The following is a 13,140-nucleotide window of genomic DNA, read 5'->3' on the forward strand; positions in this document are numbered from 1 at the left end:
AAAAAAGGATAGGTGAGAGAGATGTACTGGAAGAAAGGAGAAGGGAGAGGAAGAAGGGGAAAATTATCTCACATAAAAGAGGGGTGTAAGGAGCTTTTATAGTGGAGGGGGCATAGTTGGGGATGGTGGAGGGCAATATTTGAAGCTCACTCTAATCAGAATTGTTCAAAGAGGGAAGAATATACATGCACACACACACATATACATATGTATATATGTATATACACACATATATACAGATATGTAGATTTACATGCATATACATATATGTATGTGTGTGCATATATACAGATATAGGGGTTAAGATATTGGGAGAGAGAATAAAAAAGAGGGTGGATTAAGGGAGGCCGTGGTTGAAGGCAAAACAAACTTTTGAGGAGAGACAGGATAAAAAGAGAGAAGGATAATTAGAAGAAAATAAGATTGGAGAGTCACTAATCATAATTGTGAATTTGAATATGAATGAGATGAGCTCACCCACAAGATGGAAACAGACAGCAAAATGGATTAGAAACCATATTTTAACAATGTGTTGTATACAAGAGAAACACTTGAAACAGAATGGCATATAGGGAGTCGAAATAAATGGCTGGATCAGAATCTAGTGTGTTTCAGCTGAAGTAAAAGACACAGAGGTAGCCATCATGATCTCAGACAAAGCAAAAGAAAAATAGACCTCATTAAAAGAGATAAGCTGGAAAACTCCATGTCACTAACAGGTATCACAGACAATGGAGGAATATCAAAAATTTCTACAGCAAGTTTCTCAGATAAAGGACTCATTTCTCAAATATATAGGTAGAATCAAATTTATAAAAATATAAAATATATAATATAAATACATAAAATGTATATATTTTCCTTATGAAACATAATATAATAAAATATATATAAAATATAAAAATATAATATGTAAATAAAATAAAAATATAAGTCATTCCCCACTTGATAAATGATCAAAGGATATGAACAGGCAGTTTTCAGAAGAAGAAATCTAAACTACCTATAATCATATGAAAAAATGCTCTAAATTACTACTGACTAGAGAAAGGCAAATTAAAACAACTCTGAGGTACCACCTCACTCCTATCAGAAATGACAAATGCTGGAGGGGATAAGGAGAAAATTGGTATATTAAAGAACTCTACGTCAAGTGGTCCAACCATTCTGGAGAATAATTTGGAACTGTATCCAAAGGGCTATAAAACTGTGCATATCCTTTGATCTCTTAATGCTACTATAAGATCTGTATCCCAAAAATTAAAGAAAAGGAAAAGGATCTAATCATACAAAAGGAGTCATAGCAGCTCTTTTTGTGGTGACAAAGAACTGGAAATGGAGGGGATGCTCAACAACTAGGGAATGGCTGAACAAGTTGTGGCATATACTATGCTATAAGAAACAATAAGGGGAGTGATTTCAGAAAAACACGCCAAGAATTATATGAACTGATGCAAAAAGACGTGAGCAGAACCAGAAGATCATTGTGCACAGTAACAGCAATTTTGTAATGATGATCAACTGTGAAATACTTGGCTACTCTGATTAATACAATGCTCGAAAGCAATTTCAAAGGACATATGATGCTAGTCACCTCCCAGAGACAGAACTGATGTACTCGGAGTGTAAATTGAGGTACAATTTTCTCATTTTGTATGTGTGTGTGTGATATGGCTAATATGTACATGTAGGATTTCACAGGTGTGTAACTGATATCATATGTTTGCCTTTTCAATGGGCAGGAAAGAGGTAGGGGGAGGGGGAGAATCTGGAACTCAAAATTTAAAAAGAATGCTTTAAAATAAATAATACTTTTTTAAAGGTACTCCTTAAGTTGCCAATATGTCAGAAGTAAAACCAGACCATAAATAGAGGCAGTAGCAAAAATAATAAAAAATACACCTTTGAGTGTATTAAGTATTAGGGCCTTAAGTCAAGTAAAGGTCATTATAATTTCTTCTCTCCCTCTTTTAAAGGATTTAAAGAGATTGTATTCTTCAGATATTTGATTTTGTAAAAATTTAATTTCCAGAAACACTGAAATATTTAAAGAATTAGAGAATGTTAGAGCATGTTGTATAGCACTAGAGACAGAAAACAGACCCACAGAGTTAAAATGCATTAAACAAGGTTAGAAAGATAAGAAGCAGAATCGAGATTTGACCCCAAGGTTTCCTACTCTAAGTAGCAATACATGCTGCTGATGATGTCACAAAGAAAGATCTTTAAATATTGTGAAGGCTGATCATCCTTTATTTATATACACTTTGGGAATAAGCAAGGGAAGAAAAAATGACACTAATATGATCTGGTTCAAAACGATTCCTAAATCATTTCCACATTTCAGTTGTCATTTCCTTGATTATCTATACTGATAGCGCAGATACATTACATAAGTGCTACACCTAAAACAACAGACCTTGTCTTAGTTTCACTTATATGAAATCTTACCACTTCTATCTGCAGCTCCTCCTCTCATAATTCTAGCCACAACAATTGCTCCAGAGTGTTCGTCCTTCTTAATTGTGGCTCCCTAAAGACAACCCAAAAATATGGGGAAGGGAAAAACACAGCAAAAAAAACTCTTAAAAATAAGTCCATTTGTATAGAAAAAACTAAATGAATGTAAAGAAAAATTATAGTCTGAGTAAAAATAAGAATGTTATCTGTTATTAATTGTTTAATAACTATGACATTAATTTTATATATCATGATCACTAATACTAAAAACGTGCATCTCTTAAATCTATCTTCTGGATTTACAAAACAATTTGTAGACATTCTTTCAACCTATATGTTTTTATAATCATTTTTGTTGTGCTTATACCTTCTAAAATAATTTTACTGATTTCTTTTATCTTTGCAACAATGCTATTTCAAGCCCTCCCCCAGACTGAAGCTTTCCCTTGTGAAAAAGAAAATAAAGGAAAAAACCTCCCATTCAGTGGTTACATCTAAAAAAGCATGCAATATTCTGTCCGGTTGGTCTTCTGTCTCTTTGATGTGAGGTGAAGTTTCACTATATGTTCTCCTAGACTCTCACTGGTTTTTCAATTACTCAGTTCAATTTTCATTTGGCAATCTTTTTATTTATATCATTGTGGCCACTGTGTATTTTTGTCCCGCGTTTTGCTTATTTTGCTCTGTATTAGTTCACAAATATGCCCATGTTACTCAAATTCCTATTATTTTTTATGGTACAATAATATTTCATTACATTGATATACCATAGCTTTTTCAGTCATCCCCAATTATTGGGCAAATTTATTTTTGGCTTTTTGAGCACTGCTTTGAATATGCTGGTATATATCAGACTTTTGTTTCTGTTTATGACTTCCTTGGATTATATAACCAGTAGTGAAACTGCTAGATCAAAGGACACTGACAAATTAGCCTCTTCTTGTATGACTGAAATTAGCATTCAGAGTGGTTGGACCTTTTCAAATCTCTACCAAGAGAAATCAGTGTGTCTGTTTTTTCACAGTCCCTTCAACATCAACTATTTCCCTCTTTTGTCATCTTTGCCAATTTGAATTGAATGATATGGAAAGTTTTTTTAATTCCCCCCCTTTTAGAATTATTGATTTGGACCACATTTTCATGTGGTTATTTAAAATTTACAATTCTTATGAAAGCTTCATATCTTTTGACCACCCATCTACTGCGGAATGATTCTCTTAGTGCTCTTTGTGTCAATTCATTATATGTTTTCTATGTTAGGCTTTTATAGGTGTTACTTGATAACAAATATTTTGACCACCTTACTAATTCTTTTCTGATTCTATCTTCATTAATTTTATTTCTTCAAAAGCTTATTACTTTTATATAATGAAATTTCACTCTACTTTTTTAGGATTTCTCCTACCACTTATTTAACTGAAAAAAGTAGCCATAGTTGTAAAATGTACTTGACTCTACAATTTTTTTTAAGGTATAACACTTAAATTCAGGCCATATATCCATTTTGAGCTGAGTTATATCATAGAAAATATTGATTTAACTAAATTTTTGCCAAACTACTAGTTTTTCTAGCAATTTTTTAATTAAGAAAAGAAGTCCTTCAATAGATCATTTAGTTTGATATTGATGGCCTCTGTTTCTTGCTTATCTGGTCTGTTCAATTGATCTACTTCCAAGTTTTTGTTTTATTTATTTTGTTTGCACGTTTTACCAGTACCAAATACTTTTGATGACTGAATCATTCCCCAGTTGATAAATGGTTAAAGGATATGAACAGGCAGTTTTCAGAAGAAGAAATCTAAATTATCTATAGTCATATAAAAATGCTCTAAATCACTACCGATTAGAGAAATGCTAATTAAAAGAATTCTGAGGTACCACCTCATACCTATCAGAAATAACAAATACTGGAGGGGATGTGGAAATATAGGACCCCTAAAGCACTGCTGGTGGAGTTGTGAATTGGTCCGACTATTCTGGAAAACAATCTGCCACTGTGACCAAAGGGCTATAAAACTGTGTGTTCCCTCCGACGCTGCAATACCACTACTAGGTCTCTGTTCCAAAGAGATCAAAGAAAAAGGAAAAGGACTTATACGTACAAAAATTGTTATCGCAGCTCTTTTTGTGGTGGCAAAGAATTGGAAATTGAGGAGATCCTCATCAATTAGGGAATGGCTGAACAAGTTGTGATATACAATTGTGATGGAGTACTATGGTACTATAAAAAATGATGAGGGGGGTGGTTTCAGAAAAACTTGGAAAGATTTATATGAAGTAATGCAAAGTGAAGTGAGCAGAACCAGGAGAACAACATACATAACAGCAATATTGTAACAATGATTAATCGTGAAAGACTTAGCTACTCTAATCAATTGCAATGATCCAAGATAATTTCAAAGGACTCAAGCTGAAAAATGCTATCCACTTCCAGAAAGAGACTGACGAACTGAGTCAAGATTGAAATATAGTTTTGTCACTTTCTTTGTTTCTTGCTTGTTTTTTTTTACAATATGTCTAATTTGGAATTATGATTTGTATGAACTGCTTGCCTTCTTTATGCATGGAGAAGGGGCAGGAAGTACAGAGAATTTGAAGCTAAAAAATGTTTAAAGTTTATCCTAAGTAATCATTTTTTAAAAATAAATATATTCCTTTAAAATTTCATCTTATTAAAATTTACCAAATTTCTAGGTTTTTAGGATCTTTCTGAAATCAGATACTAGCATTCAGTGTATTAATTATCTTTCTAAGTTTTGCCTTATCTGTACATTTGAAAAGCATGTCGTCTCTGCTTTTATCCAAAAAAAATTATAAACAACACAAACAGCAATATAGATTCCCCAGGGCACTTTATTGGAGACTTGCTTCCAAGCTGACATGGAACCATCAATAATTTAATCCTTGGGTCTAAACTAAAACTTGTTCTAAATTCATGTAACTGTATTATCATTTAGCTCAAATCTCTGCATCTTGTCCACAAGAATGGCATTAGACATTCCATCAAATACTCTGCCTAAATATAAGCAGATTATATCTATGGCATTCCCCCTGCTCTATTACTATAGTAGCACTGGCAAAAAAAGAAACGAAATTAGACTGGCATGATCTATTCCTGATGATGCCATGTTGGCCTTAATGATTATCAATCAAAAAGTATTAAATGCTTACTCTGTGTCAGACATTATGCCAGATGCTAGGAATACAAAAACAAAAATGAAACAATCCTTGCTAAAACTCTTTTGGATGAAATGACATAATATTCTGAACATCTAGTCAGGTGGACAGTATATATAAAGACATAGAGATGGGATGTGCTGCACAAGGAACAAGCGATGTGTAATCAGCTGGAAAAGGTAGGGAGGAATCAGACTGGAGGACTTAAATTGACAAAAATAGGATTTTACAGTTTATCCTGGAGGCAATGCAGCTTTCCGAATTCAGGACTCGTGCTTTAGGAGTATCCCTGTGACAACTATTTGAAGGATGAACCTGGGGCAAGAAGCGACTGCAATAGTGCAGGTGAGGCATTGAGGGCCTGGACTAATATGGTGGTTATAGAAGATCAGTGCTTCCTTTTCATAAGAATTACCTTACATTTTTATCCTCAAGATGTTCTCATAGCATTAGTAGCGTGGGTGATGTTATTTTTATCCCTATCCACAGAACAGTTTACAGGTGAGGACACTGAATATTTGAGGGAGGTTAAATGAATTGACTGAAAGCACACAGTAAATTAATGGCAAAGTCAGGACTGTGTACTTGACTCTAGCCTAGAGCTTTTAACATAACACTATGCTACTGTTCATTTTGGAGAAGACTCTGAAGTTCAGATGATAATAAAACAGGCATGACAGATGGGTTATTTAAGTATCTTTTCTTAGACCAATATACACAAGTGGTAACAGTATCTACTATTCTTAGGCTTTAGGATCAGGTAACCTCTTAGTGGGCATAGAAATATTCTACTTTTCTGGCATGAGGTAGGGAAAGTATCATAAAGCAGGTTTTTCAACATTCTTATTTTATGGAGCAAAGGCAAAATCTGGATGCTCACAGGCTAACAAATGGAACTACTGGGCTGCAAGAACACCACATACTTGCAGTTATTTTTTGGCAAGGAAATCTTGAAAAGGCATCCAAGAAACCAGCAAGAGTTTGGAAAAGTCATCCCATATTGCATCACAGTCCTGAAATACTGCCCTTTAGGTGGGGTAGAATTCACACCACAGTAGAAAGTGGGATTTTTCTAGAATTTGCCAATAATCACATTCTGATAATTAAAAAACAGGTATAATGAAACATAAAAGGATTAGCCTGACTCCTCTGGTAGACATATTTGTATATGTGGAATGTGTTTCCGTGGAATGCATTTCTAGCATAAGTCTACATTTGGCTACATTAATACTAAGATAACACATTGGCAGGCACCCTCTTATTATGCCTATTATTATGGCACAGAGGATAGATCACCGGACTTGGAGTCTGCAAGACCCGAGTTCAAATCCTGCCTCAGCCACTTACCAGCTGTGTGACCTTAGACAAGTCCTTCAATTTCTCCCAGTCTCAGTTTCCTCACCTGTAATTTGGAGATAACTATAGCATCTACTTTACAGGATTGTTGTGAAGATTAAAAGTACTCTGCAAACCTTAAGGTGCTATATGGATGTTACCTATTATTATTATCATTATTGGGGGGGGGGCGCCTAAGGCAAGGCAATTGGGGTTAAGTAACTTGCCCACACAGCTAGTAAGTGTGTCAAGTATCTGAGGCCGCATTTGAACTCAGGTCAGGTCCTCCTAATTCCAGGGCCAGTACTCTACTCATTGTACCACCTAGCTGCCCCTAGCTATTATTACTTATCACATAAAAAACAAAACAAAACAAAACAAAATATCTAAATGAATATCAAAACCAAATTTAAAAAAGGAAATGAGATGCTTTTCCTTAGATCAACAATTTAATCTGTGTTCAGATCAGTATAAAATAAAAAAATTTACTATCCTGATGTAGGTAGTTCAGTGGATTTAAATCTGAAGTGATTTACAGAGATCTTTAACAAGTATAATCACCATCTATTAATGCTATGTCACTATCCCAGATAATAAAGCTCTAAAAGGATCCTGACAAACTAGAACATTCTCATGATCTTCAATGCACTTAGTACCTGCCTCATGGTCATTCTCTCCTCCCTCATACTTCAACACACTTACTGATATTTCCTCAAACACCTAACCTCTCAGTTCCTTAACTAATTCATTGAACACATCCTATTCCTCCACCCCACCCCAAGTTGTAAGATGGTCATACCTTTGTTCCTGCCATCAGGCCACATATGCAAGAATCTAAAAGTCTCTTCTGTGATCACACTCTATTGTTATTCCTCTTCTCCCTTTGCCTTGAACCCCAGACCCTATTTTTCACCCCCACTGTGACCCTCAGTTCTTTCCCAGGCTGTCACTCCTACACTGACTAGACTCCCTTCCCTTCTGAATCAGGCCCTTCTGGTGAATCAGTTCAACTCTACCGGCTTCTTCTCTTGAGTTTCTCACACTCCTACATCTTGCCCTGCCAAACCTCAGCCTTGCATCACTCCCACCATATGCTGCCTTTGCTCCTGTTGTCTTGCTGCTGAAAGATACTGGAGAAGATTATAAAAAATTGTGCTGACTGGGTCCACTACAAATTTATGTTTATTATATAATCTCAACCGAGTCCTCACTGAAGCAAAGCAAGCCTTTATAGATTCCTTATTAACTTACTATCCCACTTACCACAGAAGTTTTTCCAGATCTTTTTGTTTTCAAACTTCCCATAGCTCCCCCTCCCCCAACCTCTGAAAGTATTTCATTTCACTGAAAAAATGGACTTCAGTTCCCCAGAGTTCTCTTATCTCTTCCTCCTCATCTCATCACTCAGACACTTTCTGTCACTATCTCCTTCTTCATCCCTGTTTCAAATAAAGAGGTGGCTCTTCTCTTTGCCAAGGTAAACTCCGCTACACGCACATTCCATCCTGTCTTCTCCAACAGATTGCTCCCTCTGACCATGCCCACCCTCTCACTTATCTTGAACTGCCCCGTCTACTGGATGCTTTTCTACTGCTTAAAGACATGCCTATGTCTCCCCCATCCTCAAAAACTGCTCACTTGATCAGTCAATACTATATCGCTCCTCCCTCTTGTGGCTAAACGTTTTGAGGACTTTCAGAATTGGTGCCTCTAAGTCCTTTCCTCTCATTCTCTTCTTAACTCTCTATAGTCTGGCTTCTAGCCTCGTCATCAACTGAAACTACTCTTTCCAAAGTTACCCACAATTTCTTAACCGCCAAATCTAATGACCTTTTCTCAATTTTCATCTTTCTTACCTTCTCTGCAGCAGCCATTCTGCACTGTTAATCACCTTCTTCATACCGTCTTCTTTAGATTTACATAAGACTATTTTGGTTCTCCTCCTAACTATCTGACCACTTCTTCTTAGTCTCTTTTCCGGATTTTTATCCTAGTTATTTGTGCCAAATAACTGGGCGGGTGTCCTGCAGGGCTCCATCCTGAGCCCTCTCTTCCCTCTATACTATTTCCTTTGGTAATCTTATCAGCTCCCATGGACTCCATGCTGATGATTCCCAAGTCTAGTCATACAGCCACAATGTCTCTCCTAACCCCAAAACTTGCATCTTTAATTGCCCAATGGACATCTCAAACTGTATATCCCACTGACATCTTATACTTAACATGTCTAAAACTGAACTCATTATCTTTTCCCCTAAACCCTCCTTTATTCCAAATTTCCCTTTAGTGTGGAGGTACCACCACCTTCCCAGTCACGTAGGTTCACAACCTAGATATCCTCAATTTCTCACTCTCTCTTATGCCCTCAATTTCCAAAATGCTACTTACTAAGTCCTGTTGAAGAGTACTTTTGCAGCATCTTTCATACGTACCTTCTCCTGTCCTCCCCTACTGCCATGACCCTATTACAGGTCCTCACTACCTCATGCTTAGACTATTGCAGTAGCATTCAAGTTGGTCTCCCTGCCTCAAGTTTCTCCCCACTCCAGTCTATCCTCTGCTCATCTGTCAAATTCTTCTTCCTAAAGCTGAGGTCTGATCATGCCACCGCCTTCCCTATCTTACTCAATAAACTCTAGTGGATACCTATTACCTTTAGAAACAAAAACCAAAATCTTCTTTTTCTCATTCAAAACCCTTCATATTCCCTCCTATTTTTCCAGTCTTCTTACATTTTATTCAGGCTCATGTATTCTGTAATCAAGTGACACTGGCAAGTGTCCCATGCCTAGAATTCTCTTCCTCCTTATCTCTGTCTCCTCTCTTCCTTCAAATACCAGCAAAAACCCATTTTCTTTTTTTTCTTTTAATATATTCTATTTTCCCCCAATTACACATTAAAATAATTTTAAACTTTTTTTTTAAAAAAAATTAAGTTCCAAATTCTATTCTTTTCCTCCCCTCCCCACCATAAGTAATCAGATATAGGTTATACATGTACAATCATGTAAAACATTTCCATGTTAGTCACTTTGTACAAAAAGACTCGAATGAAGAAAAAGAATGAAACTGAAAAATAGCATGCTTCAGCCTGCATTCAAACAATAACAGTTCTTCCTCTAGAGATGGATAGTATGCTTCATCATTGGTCCTTTGGAATTGTCTTGGATCACTGCATTGCTGAGAATAGCTAAGTCATTCACTGTTCTTCACTGAACAATACTGCCATTACTATGTATAATGTTCTCTTGTTCTGTTCACTTCACTTTGCATCAGTTCATGTCTTTCCTAGAAAAACCCATTTTCTACAAGAAGCCTTTCCTAAACCCCCTTAATGCTAATGCTTTCCATCTGTTGATTATCTTAAATTAATCCTGTACAAATTTCATTCATACACAGTTGCTTTCATATTGTCTCCCCCATTAGACGATAAGCTCCTTGGGAGTAGTAACTGTCTTCTGCCTTCCTTTGTATACCTAGTACTAAAATACAGTGCCTGGAATATAGTAGACACTTGATAAATACTTTTTGACTGAGTAATGGAATATTACTGCCATATAAGAAATTACAAACATGATAAATACAGAGAAGCACGGAAAGACTAACACTAACTGATGCAAAATGAAGCAAAATGAGAAAACAATATAAAAGATCACAACTATGTAAATGAACAACTATCAACAAACAATTGAAAATGAAATTTCAAAATTACAAATCAACATAGCTCCAAAGACTCAAAATGAGAAGACACCTCACCACATTCCTTTGCTGAGGTGGGGAAGACAGGGATATGTAACACTGCATATTATGCCAAACTTTTAAATTTATTGATGTTTTACTGATTTTTTTCTGCTTCTTTCTCTGGCATTCTGAGAGAGTGAAAGGGGAATCCTACGGGGGAAATTTAAGTGATATAAAAATAAAATACAGCAAAAGTATATAATTAAAAAGCATCTGACTTTTACTTTGTCATAGAGGGCGGATACAGCACCAATGGATAAAAGTTGTAAATAAGTTTCTTTAGGTTTAAGGTAAGGAAAAAATTCCTAACATTCAGAGAGATCCAAAAGTAAATGGGACAGTGGTGTCCCCCTCTTTGGAGTTCTTCAAGCAAAGGTATGCTTAAAAATAGCAAAATAGAAAACTGTTATATAAAATGAAATACAAGTATTTAAATTTGCCTCAAATACTCAAAATAGCATTGCTTCAGATTTCTGTACTATAGCAGACAACGAACATGCAATTACAAATAAGTTTTAAAATACTTTTCCTGAGATTCTATTTTAATCATTTCAAGCAGGGGTGTCTAAATGATTTAGTGAAAATACTACTAGTTTGGAAAACAGGAGACCTGGATTCTAGCCTCAGTTCTGCCATTAACCAGGTTTATTTCCCTAGGTAAGTCTCTTAACTTCTTTATCTTGTTACTCAGCTATAAAATGGGGGAGTTGGACTAGAAGACCTTTAAGACTTTTCTGTAATTCAGTTATTCATAAACAGTGGGTAGTTGAATCAAAAGTACTATAATATAAAAGAAAGAATTATATCCTTTGAGTTGAAAGAACTATATCCTCCTTCAAGACCTGGGTTCTGGAAAGTCAAATCACTTAACCTCATTGGACCTGTTTCCTCATTTGTAAAACAAGAAAGGTTTGAATTAGATAACATGTAAGGTCTATTTTAGCTGCAGTTATGAACTCATACTAATGTGCTATTAATATTGACAAATCAACTGCTATGCAATTGTTTTAAGATGTAGTGCCAAATGTAGCAAGCTATTTGATAGCTGAGTAATTCTCACAGGTCACAACTGGATTAGTAATAATAAAAATTCAAGTATCAGGACTCTCCTGTGGGAGCATAAAAATGTTAAAGTAAAGCTTTGATCATTGCTGATCAAAATCTTGATGCCCTCAGATCGTAGTGTTTTTCTGTGTATATTCTGTATACACATACATACACATACACACATATGTACAGACACACATTCTCTCTCTCTCTCTCCCCCCCCCCCCAATAGAAAACGAACAATTCAAGGAGAAGGACTGTTCCATTTTTGTCTTTGAATTCCTAGTGCTCATCCCAAAGTGCCTGGTACATAGCAACATTTAATAAATGCTTATTTGATTGATTACCGATACTACGGGGATAAAAGGGAAAGACTGAAAATAATGGGGTGGCATCCTGACATTTTGCTAAGAGAATGGGAAATTCACATTTTCATAATTATGAGATCAAAATAATATTTTTGCAACTGAATAAAACTCCAGTTAGCTGGAATATCTGTATCAGAGAAAGCCTTGGAGGGCAGAAGGCAAGTACAGTGAACATAATAGAAGTAGCTACTACATCCTAAAATGAATGTAAAAATGGTTAGGTCTATATATGACATATGAACACTTCCCTAGGCCTGTGACAAAGCAATGAGGCACTGGATTACTCTGAAATCCTTACTCCATAATACCAACTAATGTTAATTTTCTTTTGGTACATTTGACAAAGTATGTTACAAGAGAGGGGAACTGATGTATGTGTTTTGGGTTATCCAATGTCATTTCTGACATGAATCACACTTAGTTTTAAAATAATCAGGAATTTTACATTTGTGTATTTCCCATATAACATGCTGCATTAAATTAGATTCCAAAATCCTTTGTGTCAAAAATTTCACTGTATAAGTTATGGTTCCTGGGAATGAAATATGAAAATATGATCTAGATTTTTAAAAACTAATTATAATGTTGCCAATTTATATATCTGGTATCTTCTTATGGCCCTGTAAAAATGGCTAAAAGATAAGAATTTATAGGAGCATGTGAAATTAATGGGTAATGGCAAATTAAAGTATACCAATGTAATGCTACATTACTGTGCTGTATGAAATAACTAGACTGAAAAATTCAGAGAAACCTGGAAGAATTTATATGAATTGCTGTAGAATGAAATAAGCAAAACCAGAAAAACAAATACAATGACTAAAAAGTTGTAATACAACTTTCAAAGACTTAAAAACTCTGACCAATGCAATGACCAACCATTATTTCAAAGAAATGATGGACATTTTCAGACAGTCTATATAAATTTGTTTTGCTTGTTATGAGGGCAGAGTTGGTAGGCATTGACAGTGATGAAAAATTCAGAATAAATAAAAGACCATTGATGAAATAT

At 35.4% G+C, this 13,140-nt stretch overlaps 1 protein-coding gene across 1 annotated transcript in view; it reads right to left on the reverse strand.

Moving 5' to 3' along the window:
* The window catches only part of MPP7 (membrane palmitoylated protein 7), a 255,931-nt gene that overhangs the window by 71,806 nt on the left and 170,985 nt on the right, over positions 1-13,140 (reverse strand). Inside the window, exon 7 of the mRNA XM_036759638.1 lies at positions 2,452-2,533. Within this exon, the coding sequence (XP_036615533.1) occupies positions 2,452-2,533 (82 nt within the window). The remainder of the gene's footprint in view (positions 1-2,451; positions 2,534-13,140) is intronic.

This window comes from Trichosurus vulpecula, chromosome 5, assembly GCF_011100635.1.
Source record: "Trichosurus vulpecula isolate mTriVul1 chromosome 5, mTriVul1.pri, whole genome shotgun sequence".
NCBI lineage: Eukaryota > Metazoa > Chordata > Mammalia > Diprotodontia > Phalangeridae > Trichosurus > Trichosurus vulpecula.